Source organism: Ambystoma mexicanum, chromosome 2q, assembly GCF_040938575.1.
Source record: "Ambystoma mexicanum isolate Mex_15411 chromosome 2q, UKY_AmexF1_1, whole genome shotgun sequence".
Classification (NCBI taxonomy): Eukaryota; Metazoa; Chordata; class Amphibia; order Caudata; family Ambystomatidae; genus Ambystoma; species Ambystoma mexicanum.
In genome coordinates this window covers 673,944,560-673,968,762 of record NC_090924.1, presented here as the reverse complement: position 1 = coordinate 673,968,762, position 24,203 = coordinate 673,944,560, and the positions used below count along the sequence as shown (strand labels likewise).

The 24,203-nt window shown below is 51.5% G+C and overlaps 1 protein-coding gene across 4 annotated transcripts in view; it reads left to right on the top strand.

The window, feature by feature from the left end:
* USP7 (ubiquitin specific peptidase 7) overlaps positions 1-24,203 on the top strand; it is a 2,259,762-nt gene that overhangs the window by 1,925,988 nt on the left and 309,571 nt on the right. For all 4 annotated transcript variants that reach the window (XM_069647850.1, XM_069647849.1, XM_069647847.1 and 1 more), the window contains exon 26: positions 18,294-18,394. In XM_069647850.1, the coding sequence (XP_069503951.1) occupies positions 18,294-18,394 (101 nt within the window). The remainder of the gene's footprint in view (positions 1-18,293; positions 18,395-24,203) is intronic.

Below are 24,203 nucleotides of genomic sequence, written 5' to 3'. Positions count from 1 at the left end.
AGCTACCGGCCTTCGGGATCCTCTGATCCTCCCGGTGGCAGTATTGAGGGACCAGAAGCTTCTTGTACCGGATGGTCATCCGAGGGACTACGCCCTTGTACTGGCAATATGGCCGAGGGGCTATGCCCTAGTACCAGCAATACGTCCGAAGGGGAGCCTAAACGCAGCTGTACAGACCCCCTGTCGAGGGTGTCTCACCTACCGGGCCCAGGCCCAAGGAGCAGGGTAGGCCTCTTGAACCACATACAAGAGTCCTAGAGGAGGCTGAGCCCAGCGAGCCAAGCAACACGTCGCAGGCAGCTCGACAAGATGGCTGCCGCGCCAGACTGAGGTACCCATCCAACGCCATTCCAGGAGTTCGGTGAAGAACGAGTGTCAAGGTGGGACTGGCCTCAACCAGCTAATTGGCCGACAGCCTATCCTTCTTATGCGCAGGGCAGCTTCCCACTGCGTCCATACGGGCAGGGTATGCAGCGACTCCAGCAGGCCCCGAATACCCCGTCAGTACCAACTGCGGCCGCTCCGGCCAGTGAATGTTTCTTCCAGAGGTTCCTCGGGAAGTCCTCCCGACTAAGCTAGCGACTCCACAAGCGGCTCCGGTGCAGCCGCTGCCTCTGGCTCCCGAGCCGACTCCTCAGGTGGTTCCGTACCAGCCTCCGCCACCACCTCTGGCTGCAGTCCCTGTGCCCCAGCCTCCAGCTCCAGCTACTCCTCAACCTCCGCAGGATACTCTGACACAGATGACGAGGAGGATACGGACATGCCACCCTCAGCCAGGGCCTTCCACAAACGTCTTGCTGGGCTGGCGTAATACCTGGGCCTACCCCAGCCTGAGGTTAGACAGCTGGCAGAGGGGGGTTCTGGCTGAAGTCCTCACGTGACGCCCCTCTGCCAAAACATGGATTCCTCTGCAGACCGATGTCTCCCTTGCCAAGAACGGTTGGCTTAAGCCCCACTCGGCCCAGCCGGTCAATCGACGCCTGGATGCAAAGTACAAGCAGATGAAGAGGGATACACTCTTGCTCTCGGCCCATCCTCAACCATACTACTCGGTGGTCACTGCGGCATCACTATACTCCAAGCCTCAGTCGTCCTCGGCCTACTCTTCTGCGCTCTACTAGGCAAGGAGAAGATCTTGGAGGCGTGCAGAAAGATACTATTCCAGCGCGTCCCTGCATATTCGTCAGGCAAACGCCATGCTGGCTGCCACTAACCAAAGGTTGCGGCGGGAACTCCCGACACAGAGCCAATCACGTTTTAAGGCTGGGCTGGCAGAAGCCAAGCTGGTGGCGCAGGACCTCATGGAATCCACCGTGGCCCAGATTGACACCTCTGGCCATGCCATCTGTATCGCCACTGACATTAGAAGGACAGCCTGGCTCCGGCCCACGAAATTCAACCCGGACTTTCAGGAACGCATATTAGATCTATCGTTCGAGGGAGGACCTCTTCCACTCTGTTAGGCAGAATCCTATGCAGTTCCCTTAGGGAGCACTACAGAAGATTAGGACTACAGGTGTATGCAATAAATCCCCTTTGGTATCAGTCTGTACCACACAGATTTAGTTGGTAGCTAGGGCTGAGCAGTCAGACTTCTCTCAAGAGGGAGATGAGCAGTATTCAGGGTTTACACAATAGTACTACAATACTATGGAACAAGGAAACACTGATCAAAGCTTTGTATCAAAAAGAATAAATATATTTATTTTACACACTCTCAAGTTGAACACACAGATCACCATTATCAAAGCAAGTTAAAACAGTCAAGAAAAGTATACACAACTCCCTATTTAAATTGTTGACAAGTTTGAGCAACAGTGAAAACTGAGCAGAAATGGCACACTTAACAATTTCTCAAAAGGGAGGGAAAGGACAAGTTATATAGCTTTAGACTCGGCAACACTTCCCAAGTAGATTGTGAACAAGTTGGGCAAGGCAGTACTTCAGCATGAGAATTACCTATGTGAAAACTGTGCAAAATGGCACTTCACAATATTAAAAAGGGGGAGGAAAAAAGGTGGTTATAAGAGTTGGGTGCACCAACACATTTCTAGGTGAGAAGCAATCTAGAGAAGGCAGTTGTAACAGATTTAGCCAGAGACAATAGGCCTGTGCCAGAGTCAGTGGTACATGGCAATGTGCCCAGGATCAAACTGTTCTAGTAGCTGCAGTCAAGTCTTTCTTTAACGATTTTAAAAGGCGGTTGCAGAAGGTAAAAGACAATGTTAGACGATAGGGGTGGCCAACCCAGTAGGTAAGTAAAGGATTTAAATCACCTTTAGTCATACCCAGGGAAACGGGAGGCCTGGCGGAACGATGTACCTTAAAAGTGGAAGAGGCTCCTGCGGTGGCGGTAGTTCCTGGCAGTTCCTGCAGTTCGGGAGATCCAGCAGAGGAAGAGGGGCTCTCGTCGTGGAGGAAGGTTTGAGTTACTGCACTGCCCAGGGATGAAGCCAGCTGCGGTGCTGCCAAAACGAATAAAAGGTACGCTCCTTTAAATCGTGGTCGTGGTGGATGGGTGCCTGGCTATCCGGTCTCAGAGTGCAGGGCACTGGCGATTCGACCAAGGCTGGTCCTTGAAGGCGATTGGTGAACTGGTTGGCCCCACCAGCTCAAGGGAAGAAGACTCTTGCAGGCGAAGATCTTCTCGAGTCGTTGGAGAAAAGTGGTCGGGATCTGCAGCAGGGCTTGACCGGTGTTTCAGTTGTTGCAGATGTCTTCAGCTTCTCTCCTCTTCAGGTTTCTAGTTCCAGTGGCGACGTCTTGTCCTCCATTCCTCAGGACCCTGCTTTTATGCAGCAAGACCCCCATTCATACAGCCTAGCTGTCACTCACACAGTGGGGTGGCTCCCCTGGCGGGAGAACCCACCAACCTATCGGGGCAGAGTGCATCTTGGGTTTTCTTTACCGAGGATTCGCAGCCTGACGGGGAATATTCATGAGCATGTGAATCCATGCCAGACCCATGCTGGAGAACAGTTACAGGTAAGTAACTCTTTCCTTCATAATTATTGACTAGTAAAGTCAATGGTAACTTTACCTGCCCTGAGAGACAGTAGTCAGTCCCAGGGTATGGATTCTGATTGGGGGTTGCTACGACACCCCTGTGGTACTGCGCGGAGGGTGCAGTGTACCACACATGTTAAAAAGATTATTCCTATAAGGGTGTGAAAAAACCCCATAGACCATAAGCACACAAGATAGCCTAAAACACTCTAGCAATCTAAGAGTGGGGAAAAAAGGGTCTCACGCTTAGCAGAAGAAAAAAATTAACCCTTCAAATCCAGCCAAGCTGCTGGGGGACTCTATAGGTAAGGGAAATTAGCCTTAGAAGAGAATTCTCCCTAACACACTCCACCATGGACACAAAGCTGGACAAGAAGAAAAAGAGCTAACAAACGGCCAAGTCTTTGTCCATCTTGTTAGGCAGAATCCTGGGCAGTGCCCTTAGGGACCACTACACAAGATTAAGACTACAGGTGGTAGTACAATTTCACTTTTGGTACAAGCCTGTACTACACAGTTAGAGTGGTAGCAGTAGCGGAGCAGCCAGACTTATCTCAAGGGCAAATGAGCAGTAGTAGAGATTACGCAAAGGACTACAATTACTGTGACTCAAGCGAACACTGACTCAAGGTTTTTGGTTAAAAAGTAAAAGTACATTTATTTTTAGGCCATCTGTTCACAAAACACTTCACTTCTATTAAATGAAAACCACACTTCAAATACACTACACACAACAGATTCCCCTTGTGCAGAACAATTCAATGTAAGTACCTTTGGATTTGACAGACCGGTGTTGTGAAACAAAAATGTTACCGGTGGTGGTTACGCGATCACTTTTTGACAGTAATGACAGATCGGTCTTACGAAAGAGAAGCGTACCCGCGAGAAGAAATGTTGCAGTAGTCAAACACACTTAGCACATGAATTAACACAAGAGAGTTGGGGACAAAAAACATAGGCCATACTTCTGTCAAGGCAGATAGAATCAGGAGCCACTTTCTGAAACGTAGATAAGTCAATAGGCCTGCGCCAGTGTCAATGGGACAGGGGTCCTGTTGTCAAGGATCACAAGGTTAGAACAGTTCACAATTCGAGATTGCCAGGAGTACTTGGATATTGTCAAAAGAGAAGAAAAAGTTATAAGCGGGAAGGAAGGTAAAGACAAGCCTTTGGTGAGGAGAAAAAGGGTTCACCCTAGTTCCTTGAAGTCGGACACAGTACCTTATTCGTATGAAAGAGCTGGTGCCACGGCAGTTGTTCCTGGTAGTTCCTGCAGACTCAAGGTTCCTGAAGCTTCAGTCGTGGGGACAAGAAGGACGACGTCTGGAGCAATCTGCACTACTCAGGGATGAAGCCAGCAGCAGCAAAGCAATGGTGAATAAAAGGTACGCTACTTCAAAACAGGAGAGGCTCTTCAGATGGCTATCCGGACCACTACAGCTGTGTGCAGTGATTTTGACCAAGAAGAGGATCCTCTGCCTGTGGAAGGTGAGCTGGTTGATCCCACCAGGCTCAAGGGAAGAAGACTCCGGACTGGATCTTCTCTTGTTGAAGGGTAGATGGTTCAGGACTGCAGCAGGGCTTCACTGGGACTCGGGAATTGCAGCAGCCGTCTTCTTCCCCGCTTCTCTTTGGTTCTTTGCAGTTCCAGTGGCGACTCTGACTTCCAGCTCAAGAGTCCTGCCTTTTATTCTAAAATCACCCATTCACACAGCCTGGCTGTCAATCACTCAGCAAGGCAGTTCTCCAGCATGGGGTCTGGCATGGATTCACATGCTCATGAATATTCCCCGTCGTCAGGCTGGGAATCCTCGGTAAAGAAAAAACCAGTATCAGTTTCGTTTCTGATCTGTCTTTCGTAGCAATAACCAATCACTGGTCTCTGCGTCATACTGACCACAGCCAATGACTGCCCTCTACCTAAGCACCGCCTCTGGCAGCCATCTTCAGATTTTTACCGCACGTTCATGTGTTGGGATCCTCGTGCTATTGCTCTCGAGCGTTAGTGCTATTTTTCGCGCTTTTTTCACAAAAAAACTTCGATTCTTTCGGTCAAAGAGCCTCAAGCTCCACCGATCCTACATCCGATCAACGGGGACCCGTGTCGGATTCATCTGTGCCCCTCAAGGGTGAAGATTTCGTCGAGCTACACTTCGGAGGAATCCAGAAGCTTCTCAGGCCCGGTCTCGGAGATGGCCCAGGAGAAGGGAAGCTCGACGCCCGGAAAGCTGTTCAGGGTCTGCCCTGGATGCCAGCTGCAGAACGTCTTCAAGGAGGACGAACACTCTTTCTGCCTTTACTGCCTTCATGAGGACAAGACGCACGTGGAGAAGGACTGTGCGTTTTGCGGCAACATGTCGGAACGGACCATGAAGGACCGCCATCAACGTCTCGCCAACTGGCTGGAGGGTAAGAGCCCGTCTGGCGAGAAGAAGAAGAAATCCGAGCGGTCTTCTAAGACCTTTGAGGGCGCCCCGGCGACGGGGGCCCAACATAAGGCCAAGCACCGCGAGTCCGCTGGCACCGGGAGCGCCGAACGTTCGGGCTCTACGGGCGCCAGGCAGGGCGCACCCTCCCCGGCACCATCAACCACGAGCCAACGCTCTGGGTCGGGTAAGAGGAAGGCCGAGCACCCGGCGAAGCTCCTGGAGAGGCCCCGGTCGAGCTCTAAGGCAGAGGAGGAGCGTGGCAGTGCCCCCTCCCTCAAGGATAAGGCGGTGAGCGCACCTAAGGTGGTGAAGGCCTTGATCCATCCGACCAAGCCCTCTATCGAAACGGTCGCGGCGGCCCTGGCTCAGCCTGTGGTGGCTGCACCAGTGGTGGCGACCTCAGGGCCCAGAATCTCCCTGCCTCCTCGGAGGGAGTCTTCCTTTGTGCCCATCGATAGGACCCCCGTGAAACCCTCCGTGGGGAAGAAGAAGGGGGGGCAGGGCGTCGTCGGAGATTCGGCCTCAACCTCAGAAGAGGAGCTGATCGAGGTCTTAAGCCACGGCCTAGGCGTGGAAGAAGGCCAGCCCGTCGGAATGGACCCCGACGCAGGTGACGACGACGACATCGTCGAGGATACCGACGGGGCCCCTGCCCGCCCGTCGGATTCCCCTCTGCCAGCACCGCAAGACAACTCGGCGGCCATTTTGTTGGCCATACAGTCCTTATGCTCCGAGATAAGGACGAGGCTACCGTTACCGACGGAGGAACCTCTCCCGTCGGGGGATCCAGAACCGGGACCTTCTGGTGTTCCCCCTACCAAGAAAAGAAGGATCCATCCACCACCTCCTTTTCAACCGTCGCGCCCCGTCCAGCCCTCCTCCCCGTCCACCCGAGGGGATGATACGGGGACTGACACGGCAGCGACGGGTACGGACGACGAGGCATACGACGAGGATTTTCCGTCGTCGCCTCCCACCAGGGCTTCTCCGCCCGACGAGATCGGATCTTTCCACTCCATGATCTCCAGGGCTTCCGAGCTTTTCCAACTCTGCCCTGAGGAGAAGAAAAAGGAAGGCTTCCTTTATCAGCGGCGCGAGGCCAAGAGGAAGACGGTCCTCTCAGTGCCTCTGTTGGACGACATTTGGGATGAGGGCCTTTCCCTCCTCAAGAACCCTTCCACGACGCCAGCTAGAAGAGACCGGTACGAGAAAAAGTACCGGGTCCCGGACACGGCCCCCCTGTGCCTCCGGGCGCAGCCTACCCCGGACTCCGTCGTCTCCGCGGCAGCCAGGAAGAAAGCGGGGGGGGGTGCGGCCTCCACATCGACTTCCCCGCCGGACGGCGAGGGAAAGAAATTGGATGCTATGGGACGTAGAGTCATCTCGTCGGCAGCGACGACGATTAAAGCGGCCAACGCCTTGGCTATCGTGGCCCGCTATGACAGGGAGCTCTGGTACAAGATAGCTCCCCTGCTGGATTTTCTGCCGGACGACAAGAGGGCGGAGGCCCTTGAGATCCTGCAGGAAGGTGAGGTGGCCTCGGACCACGCCATCACCGTGGCGACGGACATCGCCGACACCGGGTTCCGCCAGCTGGGCAACGGCGTTTGCCTTCGACGTCGTGGATGGCTCAAAGCTACGGATTTCCGGCAGGACGTCCAGACCAGAGTCCTGGACATGCCCTTCGACGGGAACAACCTGTTTGGGAAGACAGTGGACGATTCCCTTCAGGCCATCAAGGCGGATACTGAGACGGCCCGGGCCCTTGGAGTCCTGCAACGACGGACGCCCTTTCGGAGCGGCGGAGGCAAGGGCGCCTCCAAAGGTTCCGGCGGCGGTTTCGCTTCCTACCGTCAAGCGGCCCGCTCGTCGTCGCAAGAGGCCTACAGAGGACGAGGCAAGTCTAGCGGACCCCGCCGTCGTCGCCAAGGAGGTCAAGGCGGCAAGGCCGCGCCCAAGCAGGATTGAACCGGCCGTGGGGTCGGGCCCCCACCGAAGCACCCCGGTGGGAGGCCGGCTGGCGGGCTTCGTCAGCGTGTGGGAGTCCATCTCCACCGACCGTTGGGTGCTGGACGCCCTGGCCCGGGGCCACGCGCTCGAGTTTCAAAGAAGGTGCCCGCGCGTCCCCCCCCGTGGCCAGGAAAGAACTTCACGTCCCTCAACTTCTCCTGGAGGTAAAGGCGATGCTCAGAAAAGGCGCCATCGAACTCGTCCCAAAGAGGCTTCGGGGCTCCGGAGTCTACTCGAGATACTTCCTCGTGAAGAAGAAGACGGGAGGATGGCGCCCCATCCTGGACCTGCGACGTCTGAACAAGTTCATCAAGGCGCAGAAGTTCCGGATGGTCACCCTCCAGCACGTCCTGGGTCAGCTGGAGGAAGGAGACTTCCTATCGTCGTTGGATTTGGAGGATGCCTACTTCCACATTCCCATCCTAAAGGGGCACCGCAAATTCCTCAGATTCGTGGTCCAAGGGCGTCATTACCAGTTCAAAGCCCTTCCCTTCGGACTACGGTCGGCACCCAGGGTATTCACCAAGTGCCTCGCACCGGTGGCGGCGCAGCTGCGCCGCGAGGGGATTCACGTCTACCCCTACCTGGACGACTGGCTCATCCGCGCCAAGACGAGGGAGCTCGCCGTGGTCCACACGGCAAGGACCGTCCAACTCCTCACGGACCTGGGATTCTCCGTGAACTACGCCAAATCCCACCTGGTGCCCGCGCAAGTCGCACTGTTTCTGGGAGCCAGGCTCGACACAGTGTCCCTTCTGGCCTCCCCGTCGGAGGAGAGGACCAGGACCATCTTGGGCAAGGTGCAACGGATGTTGGTGGCCGACGCGGCCAAAGTGAGGTCCATCAAGTCCCTCCTCGGGATGATGTCTTCCTGCATCTACCTCATTCCCATGTGCAGGCTCCGGATGCGCCCGTTGCAAGAATTCCTGGATGCGCGCTGGATCCAGACGACGGGCAGCTTCGAGGAAAGGATCAAGCTCGACGAGAGTTTCCGACGAGCGATACGGTGGCGGGGCACCCGCGCGCATTTGACGGCGGGCATGGACTTCCAGACCCCAGCCCACCAGGAGACCGTGACCACGGATGCCTCCCTGGAAGGGTGGGGAGCGCACACCGAAAATCTGCACGCAAGGGGACTCTGGCTCCCGACGGAGAAGTCCCTGCATATCAACGTCCTGGAGCTCCGTGCAGTGTTTTGGGCCCTCAGGTCCTTCCTTCCGTCCCTCAAGGGCAAGGTGGTGAGGATCTTCACCGACAACACCACCACCATGTTTTACATCAGGAAACAGGGCGGAACCAGGTCCCCAGCGCTGTCCAAGGAGGCGCAGGACCTGTGGCATTGGGCCGTTGCCCAAGGGATTTTTCTAGTGCCGTTTCATCTGGCAGGGATAAAAAACACCATCGCCGACTCACTCAGCAGGGAGCTGCGCTCGTGCCACGAGTGGGAACTACGGCAGGATCTGGTGGATCGCCTCTTCCGACGGTGGGGCACACCCCAGATCGACCTGTTCGCGACGGCGACGAACACCAAGTGCCGGAGGTTCGCCAGCAGGTTTCCCCAGACGAGGAGCATGGGCGATGCTTTCTCGTTCCCCTGGGAGGGCCTGTTCCTCTACGCGTTCCCTCCCTTGCCTCTGCTAATCCGGCTCGTCAACCAGCTCAAGAGGTCACGGTGCAGGATGATCCTCGTCGCACCTGCGTGGCCGAGGCAGATATGGTTCCCGGACCTTCTGGACTTGTCAGCGTCCCCGCCGATCAAGCTGCCGGCGGACGCGGATCTACTCTCCAGGGAAGGAGGCGCCATCCTCCACCACGACCCGAAGTCGCTGAACTTGCAGGCCTGGCTCCTGCAGCGCTAGAGTTTGGAGGATACGACATACCGGCCGATTGCAGAGAGGTTCTTGCAAAGGCCAGGGCGTCCTCGACTCTTAAATGCTACGGACACAAATGGAAGAGGTTCTCTGTCTGGTGCCACGCACAGAAGATTAACCCTCTACGGATTACGGCCCCCCAAGTACTGCCGTACCTGCTGACGCTGGCCAAAGCTGGTCTGGCACACGCGTCCATCAAGATTCATCTTGCTGCGATCTCCCGATACACCAGAACCACGGGGCGGACGTCCTTGTGGTCTCATCGTCTGGTGAAAGAGTTCATGAAGGGACTGTTCAGATCGTTCCCGCCGGTGAAGGCTCCGGCCCCGGCGTGGGAGCTCAACGTGGTGCTGACCAAGCTCATGGGACCTCCGTTCGAGCCTCTGCACTCGGCCCCGTTGAAGTTTCTATCGTGGAAAACAGCTTTTCTTGTGGCCATCACCTCCGCACGACGAGTGGGAGAGATCCAGGCCCTTTCCTGCAAGGCCCCGTACTTGACTTTCCACGACACGAGGGTAGTGCTCAGGACGCACCCCTCCTTCATGCCCAAGGTACCGTCGGACTTCCATCTCAACGAACCCTTGGTGTTACCTGTGTTCTTCCCGTCGCCTTCGTCGCCGGCTGAGAGGACTTTGCACTCGCTGGATGTAGCTAGAGCGCTGAAGTTCTACGTGGACCGCACGAAGGGTTTTCGGAAGACGTCACAACTCTTTGTGAACTTTGGACCTGTCAATCAGGGGAAGGCTCTCTCGAAGGCTTCCATTTCCAGATGGCTCTCCGGCTGTATCATGTACTGTCATCGGTTGGCAAACCGACCGCTGCCTGGCCGTCCGAGAGCCCATTCCACCAGAGCGATCGCAGCTACCACAGCGTTCCTTTCTGGTGTGCCCCTGCTGGACATATGCAGGGCTGCTACGTGGAGGTCGACGCACACCTTCACAAAGTTCTACTGCGTCGATCGGGATTCCAGGGAGGAGTCCAGGGTCGGCCAAGCAGTGCTGCGCAACCTGTTCGCCTGAGGTGAGCCTGGTGAGGAGGTAAGATGCTTAATGTTGAGTTTGATGTAATGCTTAATGTTGAGCCTTTGCCACCTCCCGTGGTTGTGCATGTGTGTACTGCTATGTATTCTTTATTCATGAGCATGTGAATCCATGCCAGACCCCATGCTGGAGAAGGAACAAGTTACTTACCTGTAACTGTTGTTCTCCAGCATGGGTCTGGCATGGATTCACATGCGAACCCTCCCGCCTACCCCTCTGCGGCTCTTCACTTGGTCATACTGCCACTTCACGTGCTTCCAAATCTGAAGATGGCTGCCAGAGGCGGTGCTTAGGTAGAGGGCAGTCATTGGCTGTGGTCAGTATGACGCAGAGACCAGTGATTGGTTATTGCTACGAAAGACAGATCAGAAACGAAACTGATACTGGTTTTTTCTTTACCGAGGATTCCCAGCCTGACGACGGGGAATATTCATGAGCATGTGAATCCATGCCAGACCCATGCTGGAGAACAACAGTTACAGGTAAGTAACTTGTTCCTTGTCCGGCCTGGACAACCACCTCAGCCAGTCAATACAAAATGTGACTTGCGTTTCCAGAGACCCTGTGCAGGGGATGACTAAACCCCTCCCTCACATTCAGCCCACCTAGACACCCAGAAGCCCGCCAAAGATTGGCGAACAAAGGAGGCAAACCTGGTTTGCCGCGCAAAGTAAAACACAAGAAGGACTTTAACAAAAAGAAATGGCGATAAAACCCAGCCAGAGCCGAAATAAAAAGTATTTGGTCATTGGATTGAAGTTCGAGGCTAATAAAATAGCCTAAAACAGTACCACGTTTGTTATGTGTATGTTTATGTTTGAGTTTAAAAAGCGATTTACACCAAAGCGCTTTACAGAAGAACAGGTACAGTAATGATTGAGGCATAATAAACAAACATGAAACAAACCAATGATGCAGTATTTAGAACAATTTACACAGATTGGGGGAGGGGAAGGGGTAGGACCCTGGGTGACCTCCAACGCACTGTGGTAACAGTATCCAAATTGGGGTCATTGGATGGTGGGCGGAGGGTGTGGATAAGTCAAGGGGGGGCAGGCATGTGAGGGGGGAGAGAGGTAGGGAAGGAGAGTCGGGGGTGGGGCGAGTGGAGAAGAAGGGCTTTGAGGGAGTAACGGAAAGACGGGTAGGTAGGGGTGGAGCAGATAGAGAGGTAGGGAGTTCCAGTGGAGGGGAGCCAGGAGTTGAAAGGAGCGTAATTGCGAGGAGGCACAAGGGGCTGGGGGTACAGCGAGAAGGTGATAGGCTGAGCGGAGAGAGTGGGAGGGAGAGTAAAATGAGAGGAGGGAGGCAAGGTAGGGGGCTCGAGGTCATGGAGAGATTTGTAGACAAGGCAGAGGAATTGGAATTTCAATTGTGAGAGGAAGGGGAGCCAGCCGAGTTCAGAGAGTGAGGTAGAGATAGTCTCGAAGGCCAAGAAGACAGAGTGCGGATAGAGGAGTGGTAGATGGATTTTAGGGGAGTCAGGTGAGAGACAGGGAGTCCAAAGAGAAGAGAGGAGCAGTAGAAGAGACGGGAGAAAATAAGGGAGGAGATTAGGAGTTTAGAAGCGTGAAAGGTGAGCGAGGAGCGGATTTTACGGATGTTGAAGAGGTGGTGCCAACAAACACGAGAGGTTAGGGAGATGTGGTTAGAGAAGGAGAGAGAGGAGTCAATATGAAGGCCAAGGTTGCGAGCGTGGGTTGAGATGGGGAGATTGGAAGGGGGGAAGTGGATGAAGGGGGGATGGGAAGGTGAGAGTGTGTTGGGAGGGAAGAAAAGCACTTTATAATTTAAAAGAATTATATAGTATAATCGCGGTAGAAAAGTTAGGGTAGATACCACTGCCACAGCCAAGTCTTAGTGTTAAGAGAGCAAAATAAAGCTCAGAGAGGCACAGACAAAAAGGGGTAGGAATTAACCCTTTCCAGAACTCCATGTAAGATGGGGTGTACTGGGTCTGCAGTTTAAAGTGACTATATAAAGTTAATGGCAACTTTACGTGTTTCTGGGGGACAGTAGTCAGTCCCAGAAAAATGGAGTCAGGGGGAGGTCCCAAAGACGACCCCTGTGTCACTGCACTGAAAGTGCTGTGAAACACATACAAAAAGGGGGGCTCATGGAGTGGTGCAGCTCCAGAGCCCAAGATCACACAAACAGTAGAAATACTTATGGCAAAGGACATGTAATAGTGGGGAAAAAGGTTCACGCTCTTACCAGGTGGAAAAAATAAACCCAAGAAATCCAGCAAAGCTGCTGAGGGACTCACTAGGTGAGGGAAATTAGCTATAAATGAGAATTCTCCCTAACACATCTTGACAAAGACCACGTCATAAGTTGTACACCCAGTCACAGCAGCGCTCTGACAGGGAGCGTATGTATGTATGGAGGGTTCTGCTACTTCCATGAATGGAGATCTGGACCGCCTGCCGTCTCAGAACCGGCGCAGGCAACAAAGGGGGGGGGGGGTAATGGCTTTTTCAGTCCTCCTCCTCCGCGACAGCCTCGGAGGGAAAGGGGGCATGACATGTCCCTTCGGGTCCACGTGTCTCAGGTGGGGGGGGGGGGGGCGCAGGCTTGCTCTCCATGCACATTTCTGGCACCAGAATTTCGTGGACCCCTGGATCCTCTCTGTAGTATCCATTGGGTACCGCCTACCTATCCCAGCCTCTCCTCCCCTCCACTCCCTCGGGTTGAGACAGCAACTCTTCTGGCGGAGATCCGTTTGCTCGTAGAGAGCCAGGCAGTGGAGGAAGTCCCAGCCTCCAAGCGAGGCTTGCGCTTTTACTCCAGGATTTTTGCTATTCAGAAGAACCAGGCGGGCCTGAGAGTTGCGCTGGACCTTTCCACCCTCAACCTCTTCTTATCCCTACAAAAATTCAAGATGGTTTCGTCAGCTTTTATAGTAGAGACATTGTACAGGGGAGATGTGCTCCCGGGATCTGAATGACGCGTACCTACACGTCCTGATTTGGCAGCCCCATTGTTCTTTCCTACGGTTCTGGATCATGGGCTACCATTTTCAATACAAGGTCCTTCCTTTTGGCCTCAATTCGGCCCCCAGGGTCTTTACCAGGCTCATGAATATGGTTGCTTCACGCCTCAGAGCGCAGGGTCTCCACATCTACCCATACCTCGACGACTGATTTGTCAGGGCTACATCTCCACCCTTCCCATGCCTTTATGAACACACTGCACAAACTGGGCTTCTCGCTCAATCTCAAGATGTCACAGCTGCAGCCCACGCAGACTGACATTCTTGGGCCTCATCTGGTATACGTGCTCCGAGAAGGTATTTCCGTCAGAGGACAAGATTTCAGCCATCCGAAGGGCCACCGCCCACTTTCTCAGCACAGAGGTGACCTCGGCATGGTGGTACCAGCATCTCCTGGGTCTTTTGGGGGTGGTGGTCTGATTAGCCGTTCCAGACACGAGATTGAGTATGAGGAGGATTCAGTTGCACTTCACGGCCTCACGGAACCAGGAGCGGGGAGCCAAATCAGAGATGATAAACGTTCCTCCATCTCTTCACCCGGACCTAATATGGTGGTCCAAGGACTGCTACTTGCGGGCGGGCAAACCCTTTCGGCCACCCAGGCCACCATCACTACAGACTCCTCGTTTGAGGGCTGGGTAGCCACCCTGGATGATCTCTCGGTCCACGGCACCTGGACTCGACAGGAGCAGGAATACCACATCAGTTGGTTAGAGCTGAACGCCATCTGGCTAGCGCTCTGAGTATTCCTACCACTTCTCAGGGTCAAGGTTGTCCTCATCCAGACAGACAACTCGACCAGCATGTACTATGTCAACAAGCAGGAAGGCACCAGGTCCCCTCCTCTGTGCAAACTGGCGATGAGCATGTGGGAATGGGCTCTGGAAAATGACATCTACCTCAGGGCAGTGCCCCTCCCGGGGGAATCCAACCTCGAGGCGCACAGGCTCAGCAGGTTGGGAGCCGACAAGAGTGGCAGCTAAACAACCTCGTTAGTCAGATCTTCAATAAGTGGGGCCATTGCGAGGTGTATCTCTTTGCCACCTGGCACAAGAAGTGCCCTCTGTGCACAGGGTCCCGACTCCCTGGGTGATGCATTACAGCTTCAGTTGAACGGCATGATGGCTTACGCCTTCCCGCCCACTACGCTGATTCACAGAGCGATTTGCAAGATCAAGAAGTCTCGCCAACTCAACATCATTCTAATGGCTCCATGGTGGCCGGCCAGGCCATGGTTTTTGGAGCTGCTCGGCGCTTCAACTCATGACGAGCCCAGCACATCTTCTGGCGCAGCAGGGAGGCATTGTCATCAACACCCACCCCCCACCCTCAAACCCCCAATCCCCCTCTCCCCCCCCCCGCCCCTTGCGTCTCAAACAAGCCCTCACAGCGTGGTGCCTGAGCAGGTAACGCAGCAGAACCTCAGCCTCTCCCAGGCTAATTTGGAAACCATACAGGGCGCTAGGAGCAAGGCCTACCAGGGCTCAGTATAAAAGTAAATGGACCAGGTTCTGCCACTGGGTAGACTACAAGGAAATCGACCCCCTGGCATGTACTTTGGACGACATGCTCGGCACACCGCACCCACTCGGGGGTCCAGGTAGACGCCAGCCGTACATACCTTGCAGCCATTGGGGCTTACTGGAACTCGGACGGGGATCTTCTCATCCTCCAATCCTATAGTCAAGAAACATTTGACGGGGCTCGGTGGGCTCTACCCGCCATTCAATCGACCCCACCCCCCCCCGCTCCCCCCCCCCCCTGTTTGAGACCTTAACATAGTCATGGGTGCCCTGGCGCACAAACAGTTTAAACCAATGGCATCCGCGGACATCAGGCTGGTCACCATCAAGGCGGCCTTACTAGTCGGCCTCACCTCGGCTCATAGTAGGCAAAATCCAGGGACTGGTTGCCTCGGAACCATATACCAACTTTCACAAGGACCAAAGTAGTCATGCGGACACACCCAGCATTCCTGCCCAAGGTGACGTCTGCTTTCCACTTGAACAAGGAAATAGTCCTTCCTATGTTTTCTGCCGATCCCAAGGATGAAGCACAGAATGCTGCACTGCCTGCATGTCAGGTGTGCCCTGAAGTTCTACTTGGACTGGACCAAGGGCTTCTGCAAATTGGATGCCTTGTTTATCTCCTTCGGGGGCTCAAGACCAGGCGACCAGGCTATCAGGCCTCCATATCCCGCTGGATGGTCTCGCCATCAAAGAAACATACAAGGACCAACACAAGCCGCCTCCAGCCAACATGCATGCCCACGCAGTCAGGGCCAAGGCAACGGCCATTGCATTTCAGGGCAATGTCCCTTGGCAAGTCGTAAGCAGAACGGCCACTTGGTCCACTCCCTCAGCTTTCTTCATGCATTACTGTTTGGATGCCTGCTCTAGATCTGACGGGGCTTTCGGACGGGCGGTTCTCAGAAACCTATTTCCTTAAAGAGGGTCTCCTCGCCACCCTGGGGCTACATTCAGTTGTAATAGCCCATGCAGTATGGAGGAAAAGGGACAGAACGGTAAGAGTAATTATAAGTTAGTAGTGACTAATGTACTCTTAGTCCATTGTACCCTTTCCTCCATACGTCCCACCCCCCCTCATACTGGTGTCATTGGGCAATGTTAAATCTATTGTCATCGTGTCGATGTAGGCTGAGGTGTGGCACCAGAGGGTGGAGTCAGGGCAGTGCACGCTCCCTGGGCTGCACCCCTGTGCGCCTCTAAATTTAAAAAGAATGTTTTTTCTGGTGAAAAAGGTTCAGTCTCCCGTCCCTTGGAAGGGACGCCCGTGCAGTATGGAGGAAAGGGGACTGAAGACATAAGTTACTCACCGTAGTGACTAACGTACTCTTAGGACTAAGAGTACGTTAGTCACTACGGTGAGTAACCTATGTCTTCCCGTAGTCGGAGGCAGAAATGAGACTACATTCCTTGGACCGCAAGAGCATCCTAAAGTTCTATTTTTGACAGACTAAATCCTTCAGGAAGTCTGACTTTGGTCATTACTTTCGGGGGGCTGGTGTGCTGGTTCCAAGGCTTCCAAAGCTTCTACCACCTGTTGGCTGGTCCAGGCCATCTCTAAGGTGGATACGGCCATGGGCAAACCCATTCCTTGGAGGGGCTTCATGCCCACGCGGTCAGGTCCAAGGCCACGGCCTTCGCATTTCAGAGGCATGCTTCTTGGGATGTCATCGGCAAGGTGGCTCCTTGGGCCACTCTGTCTGCCTTCTGTAAGCACTATTTCCTAGATAACATCTCCAGGCGCGATGCAGAGTGAAGAACGATTTGCTTTGTCCGATATGAGGAAGGTTGTCACAGCTCCAACCTATGGTCTTGTTTAGTGGAATCACCCGCAAGAATGGAGGAAAAGTGTTGTGACGTATGAGTAATTAAAGTTACTCACCGTAGTGACTATAGTACACATAGTGCTCTTTCCTCCATACGGCCCACCCACCTTCCCCTGCTTGAATGCCAGTGGCTAATGTTAAGTGTAGCTAGCTATATACGCATGTGTAAAAAAGGTGACTGAGGTGAGGCGGCAGTTGGTGGGGGTCGGGGGGTTGTTCCCACACCTGGGGTCATGCCCCTCGGCTCTGTACTAAATTTAAAGCAAGACTGTTTTTTGCTGCCAAAGGTTCCGTTGCCCGAAGCTGAGGAATTTCTAGGTCTCTCGAGGCCCCCTAGTGGTTAGAGCTGTCCGAAGATGTGCTCCTGCCGCTGAATCTAAATGAGGCATATTTGACAGGCATATACATCAGAAAGATCATTACCAGAGGTTTAAGTAATTTGTTCACCTTTTTCAAAAGCTTCAATTGTCAATCTTCTTTCTAACTCCACAGTTCATGATAGCATAGAGGTTTCACTGTCTGGATCACAAGAGGTCTCTGCTAAGTTTCTCAGCAGAGAAACGTGTGGAAGTAGACCAACTGTTGCTGCTTGTTCAGCGGCCCTTAGGGGCAGGTCTGTTTCCACACACTGTCCAGACGAATTGTACTTCAGAATGTTATGATCTGGATGGGAAAGAGGTCCTATAGGTCTTGGAGCCCATTCCAAGAGAGGCCTGGCGGGTGCGTCTCCTCTGCAAGAAGGCATCCCTGTTGACAATGCTCAAGTTTTCCTGCACACGTTTGCTGAACACTATTGCTTGGACTCTGCCTAGTCAGGCGGTGCTAGAGTTAACTAGTTTTGGTGATGGTTGATGCTCTTCTCCCTCTTCCCAGTTCATGATTGGTTAGGGAGTCTCTAAAAGGAGTAGTATGTGTGCGGAATAAATGGCTTGCCTTTGAAAAGGTTATTTTTTTTCAATGACTTGTTGCTTCCTCATGCAAATTATTCTCTACATTCTGTCAGCTACTGAGTAGGGGGTGAAAAGGCAGAATTAAGGTCATGGGGCGCAGCGGGCTCCATATGTACTGCCCAATGCCATGGGAGTCAACTTAGTTGCATTGCACCCATTGGTGGCTGAAAATGTTTGAGGATCTGCTGCGTATTGGAAATGTATCTTAGATTTAGGAGGAAGGACCAATCTTATCACAAAGAACATTACTGAAGGTAAAGAATGTATTTGTCATTTGTGCATAACAAACTGATAGTAAACTGAAAAGCTAGTATTTAGTTAACTCGTGTCTGATGCAACGGGAGTTTAAAATATGAAGTAAGATATTGTAAATGCACTATTTCTACTGTTTACTGGCTGTAGAAAGTATTTGTTCAATATTTTTAATGTAAATCTGATAACTTTGAACTTGAAATGAGGAAAGATTCTAGAAATGATTGTAAATGAGCAGTAAAGTTGAAAGTTGAAATATTATTGCCTGTTTTTCTACTATTTAAATGCTTCTTAGAGTTTGAATACTGCAGAGAGCATTTCATTTTGAAGTAATGAAAACTGATTACTTCTTCCTTTGCATTGTCTGTTCTTTTCATTTTCTGTTCTTTAGGAAATAACGCTATATCCAGATAAACATGGTTGTGTTCGGGACTTATTAGAAGAATGTAAAAAAGCTGTAGAACTTTGTGAGAAAGGGTCCGCAAAATTAAGGTATGTTACTCCATGAAAACACACATTAGCATTAATAGAAGTAGGAAACATATAACAAGCAGAATTTTTAAAGTTAATATTGTATTTGCCAAAGAATCAGTAAATCTAGAAAGTTTTTTACCTACATAGTTTTTTGATAATAATCTGAACTTAATAGCAGTGTTTTGTGGGGGCGGGGTGGAGATTTTGAATAGATGCATTTCAGTGGATTGCCTTTCTCCTTTCCTCATCTGATAGATATTCCCTCCAGCTTCACTGCTTCGGAAACCTTTGGACATTGGGGCGTAGTGGACCTCGACCCGACCGTCTATCAGTCTTGCTCGGCTGCTCTGGACGTGACATCAGGTTTCATATCAACACCACGGTGCTATGCCCCAACCTCAGTATCTTTTTTCCTCTTCTTTTTTCCTCTTTTTTCCTCGCACGAACATGCTGCTTGGGAACACAACTTCATTCAAATTTCTCAACATGAGCTGTTGGTCACTCAGGAATCTGGTTTCAAATGGTGGTCCGATTGTGGCACCAAGATGTCCATCACTGACCCTAGAGTTGTTTCTCTGGTACCTCGGCACAGGACTGACGGGCGTCCGTCATGCACCAAAATGCAACCCAAATCCCTACTATTGAGCTGCTAAACTCGTTAAGGTTCGGCCTTCGGAGGCTGAAATTGAGGGGCACCACCCACTTGAGCCACTTGTCCTCGTCCCAAAATAAGAAAAGGCCTCACTGCCACTGTCGGGACTCTGAGTCGTCGACGGGTAAAGGTAAGCCGTCGACTGGGCATACCACCCACCAAGAGTGGGAGGATTTCAAATCCTCAATGCTTGACATGTTCAGAAAGCATGCTGCAGTTGGCGTGACTAACCCCCCCGCCCCTCCACACGTCCCCCAATGCAGCAGGCTTCGGAGCCAAGAGTGGTGCTTGGAATACCTGACCCCTCTTGGAACTCGGTAACAACTATGTCGGCGCTGATAAATCTTTCGACACCGAAAGAGATCCGATGGAAGCCGGATCAACCCCATGCATCCAAGGATGTTGTCTCTACGGCGTCTCGATCGACAGACATCCACCATATCTGCGCCGAGATAAACCTTCGGGGTCGGCTGTTGTCGAGAAAACCTTCCGCCCGTAACCCCGGTCCAAATGTTTTCCTTTTTTAAGTTTCTTTATTCGTTTTCTTATGCAGTATAACATGTAATGATTCCCAACGCCCCCTGCCCCTTTCCCCCTAACCCCTTCATGTTGCAATAAGTCCAATCACTGTACTCATAACTGTATGTTCAAAGCAAGTCCAAAATCCCTATTTTGTGTGGGCACCTTTGGACCATATATTCGCTCTGCAAATAAGATGGTACCTGTGCCCAGGCTTTCCTAAAGGCCTCTTGCTGCCCCTACAGTTTGTCACCCACTCTAGGGCAACAAAGTTCTACACTTTCTGGAGCCACTTGTGTATTAAGGGGCGCCGACTTCTGTTTCCACTGTTGAGCTATTGCCAGCCGCGCGGCTATCAGCAGGGTTATAAAGTGTTGAGAATGAGCTAGTGCTTTTCTTCATTCCCAAGCACTTTAGAATTAGGCAAAACTTCTGTTAACTGTTTTCTAAGCACTACAAGAGTCCAGGGGGGAGCAGGGTCACTAAATGAAGATAGTATTTAAATATAAGGTGCAAATAACCATTAGCTGGATACACTTATGAATGTTATTTTATTTAGTTTTAAAATCTCAAAGCACGGTAAACGGCAGAATCCTCTGTGCCAAAAAGAATACATCCTGTGCTAAAAATAGAATTCGGGCATTGCGTGGGGCACGGCTAGCTCCATCAGAATGCACGAGGTAACTCAGCAGCTGTTCCCTGTCCATTAAAAGCCAATGGAGAATAAAAGAGTCAATGCACGACATAGAGTACAATGGAAACAAGGTTTTTTAGAATAACTGGACCAGATAAAATATAAGTGTTGAGAGTATGGCGGGAAGGTGTGTTTATATATAAATGTTTATAATGTAGAAAATTTTGCCAAACCGGAGTTACAATGTATTCTTGCCCATGTAGAAGTATGCCAAGTAGGTTTGTCCTAAATGGGAACCACGGCCATGCAAGAAGGGTGACTGCAGAAGCCCTTTTAAGGCAAGAAGAACACTTTTGGGTGAGCTATCCCAGTATCCAGTGACCAAGTCGAAGTGTATATGAAGGCTCCTGCTTACCATCAGCCTGCAGGAGCCAGCGACGGATGACAGAATGCTGGGTTGGGGGGTGGGGGGGTGAGCAGAGTCCTCTGCCCACCCCCATCTTTGTGCAGATTAAAGTTTATCCTTGCAAGATGAAGACTTGTGGCCTTAATTCCCTAGAGGGGTGCATTTACTCTGGTGTGAGCGTAATTAGGGATACCTGTATTTAAGGCGTACCCCTGTAAGCCTGGCTACCTTTCAAAAGCCCCTTTTTTGTGTCAGAGTGGGTTCCCCTGGTCCTGGTTCCCACATTTCGCACATCCTTAATTTGTCCTTGGGCTAGGTCAGTCCCTGTATCGTCGCCCCCATTTGCTTCCGCGCCTCACCCCAAAAATGTAATCGGTTATTCCCACTAGATGTGCCTCCAATCCCCCTTCGTGTCACATCCCCTCCAACACTTCTCTGAGGAGGTAGGAATCATTGTGTGGAGGCTTTCGGGCCTGTAATGCCATTTGAGAAGTACTTTTTGCCACATTTACCTCAGCTGTATGGATCTTGTTAACGTTGGGATGATGCCACTGGTGTACTCCCACTGTTTGCTTGTTATACTTTCCCCTAATGTCCTTTCCCACCGCTTAATATAATTCCATTGAAGATTTCCTCATGGTTATTCAAATATCTATATATATTCGAAGCAAAAACAAAGAGGTGATGGCTGAAAGGTTTAGACTGATTCTTAACCACTGGCATTGCTTGGGGCAACCCTCCAGACAATCGTTCTACGCCTAGGAGTAGCTTGGGTCTCTAGACCCAGCAGGCACGGGACCCACGTTTGGCATACCCGTCCCAATCGGGGTGACAAAGCAAAAACAAAGAGGTGATGGCTGGAAGGTTTAGCTACTCCTCACTGATGAGGCCCAACAAGGCCGAAACAGGTTTGGGGATGCTTGTGGTCTCGTGCAGAAGGGATGTGACCTAGCAGTTTGGGCTGGACTGCCCCTTTTGGGGTGGGACCAAGCCTGATTTGCATATGGTTTTTCCCTCTTCTGTAATGGCTTGGCAAGTGAAGAACGATTGTCTGGAAGGTTGCCCAGAGCAACGCCAGTGGTTAAGATTCAGTCTAAACCTTCCAGTCATGACCTCTTTGGTTTTGCTATATATATTCGAGACTAGTTTCCTCGACCCTGTATCAGTTGTTATATAGGTCTCGAAGGGTGTCAACTATGTAGTGGCCGTCTCCCTAATGATTGGAGTTACTAACCAATGCTTCTGTTGGTTGCAGTCATACCTTTCACGTTCTGTGCTGGGCAGAATCCTGTGCAGTGCCCTTAGGGACCACTACACACAATTAAGACCACAGATGGCAATACAAGTTTTACCCTTGGTACAAGCTAGTACTACCATGTTAAAGTGGTAGCAGTAGCGGAGCAGTCAGGCCTATCTAAAGAGTATATGAGCAGTAGCAGAGATTACACAAAGGGACCACAATTACTGTGACTCAAGCAAAAACCGACTCAAGGTTTCAGGTAAAAAAATAGAAGTACATTTATTTTTAAACCATTTGTTATAAACACAACACATCTATTAATTCAAAATCACACGTAAAATACACTACAACCAACCAATTCACTTTGGTACACTCTAACTCAAGGTAAGTACCCTATGTTTTAACGGACCGGTGTTGTGAAACAAAAGACATTACCGGGAATACACTTGCAATCACTTTTTGACAGTAATGACAGTTTCGGTCTTACTAAAGAAACGCGTATCCGCGGCAAGAAATATTACCAGGCGAAAAAACACACTTAGCACCTGTGTTAACTAGAGAGTTGGGGGCAAAAATCATAGGCAATACTTTTGTCAAGGCAGACCGAATCGGAGAAAACTCATAGACAGAAATTCAAGAGTCAATAGGCCGGAGCCAGTGTCAAGTGGAACCGGGTTCCTGTTGTCGAGGATCACACAGTCGGATAGTTCAAGATTCAACGTTGCCAGGAATACTTCGATATTGTCAACCGAGGAAGCAAAAGTTATAAGTAGGAGGGAAAACAAGGGCAAGCCTTGGAGGCGAAGAAAAAGGGTTCACCCTAATTCTTCGCGCAGAACACAGTACCTTATTCAATGAAGATGCTGGTGCCACAGCAGTTGTTCCTGGTAGTTTCCTGCAGATCCATGGTTCCTGGAGCTTCGGTGTAAAGGAGGCCGTCTGGAGGGGTCTGCACCACACAGGGATGAGGTCGGCAGCAGCGACAGTGAATAAAAGGTTCGCTCCTCAAAAACAGGAGAGGCACTTCAGATGGCTATCCGGACCACTACAGCAGTGTGCAGCGATTTCGACCAAGAAGAGGATCGTCTGGCTGTGGAAGATGAGCTGGTTATCCCCACCAGGCTCAAGGGAGGACGACTCCAGACTGGATCTTCTCTGGTCGTCGAAGTGTAGATAGCTCAGGACTGCAGCAGGGCTTCATCGGGACGGGGTAGTTGCAGCAGCAGTCTTCTTCTCCGCTTCTCTTCGGTTCCTTGTAGTTCCAGTGGCGACTGTGACTTCTAGCCCAAGAGACCTGCCTTTTATGCGAAAATCCCCCATTCACACAGCCTGGCTGTCAATCTCGCAGCAGGGGGGTTGTCCAGCCCGGACAACCACCTCAGCCAATCATGGCAAAGTGCGACTTGGGTTTCCTAGGATACCCTGTGCAGGCGGTGACTATATCCCTCTCTCACATTCAGCCCACCTAGACACCCAGGCGCCTAGAGGAGGGCTTCTTGGCAGAAGCCCGCCAAAAGACAGTGAACAAAGGAGGCAAACCTGGTCTGCAGCGCAAAGTAAAACACAAGAAGGATTTTAACAAAAAGAAATGGCGACTAAACCCGACCGGAGCCAAAAGAAAAAGTATTTGGTCGAGCGGGTTTAAGTTTGAGGCTAATAAAATAGCCTAAAACAATACCACGTTTATATAGTACAATCGTGGTAGAAAAGTTAGGGTAGATGCCACTGCCACGTCTAAATGTTAAAAGAGCGAAACAATGCTCTAGGAGGTACAGATAAAAAAGAATACGCAGTAACCCTTTCCAGTAATCCATGTAAGATGGGGTGTACTGGATCTGTGGTTAAATGACTAATGTTAATGGCAACTTTACCCTTTTCTGGGGGACAGTAGTCCGCCTCAGAAATGGAGTTGGTGGGAAGTCTAAAAGAGAACCCTGTGTCACTGCACTGAAGGTGCTGTGTAACGCACAAAAGAAGGGGGCTACTGAAGTGGTGTACTCCAGAGTCCACAATCACGAAAAACAGAGGCAATACACATGGCAAAACATGGGCAAGAGTGGGGGAAAAGCTCACAATCTTACCAAGTGAAAAAAAATTAACTCCAGAAGTCCAGCAAAGCTGCTGGGGGACTCACTAGGTGACGGAAATTAGCCATAAAATGAGAATTCTCCCTAATTCTGTTAACCATACGACCTGCTTCTACGACCTGCTTACGGTCCTCAAATTACCTAATGGTATTCCTCTGATAAATATCCCCAATTGTCCTACATCCCACCTCCCATTTGTTATATGCTTGTGGTTCCATCCCTGGTTGAAACTTTGGGTTCCCAAACATTGGGTAGAACGGGGAGGGGTTATTTGTTAATGCTCCTCTCT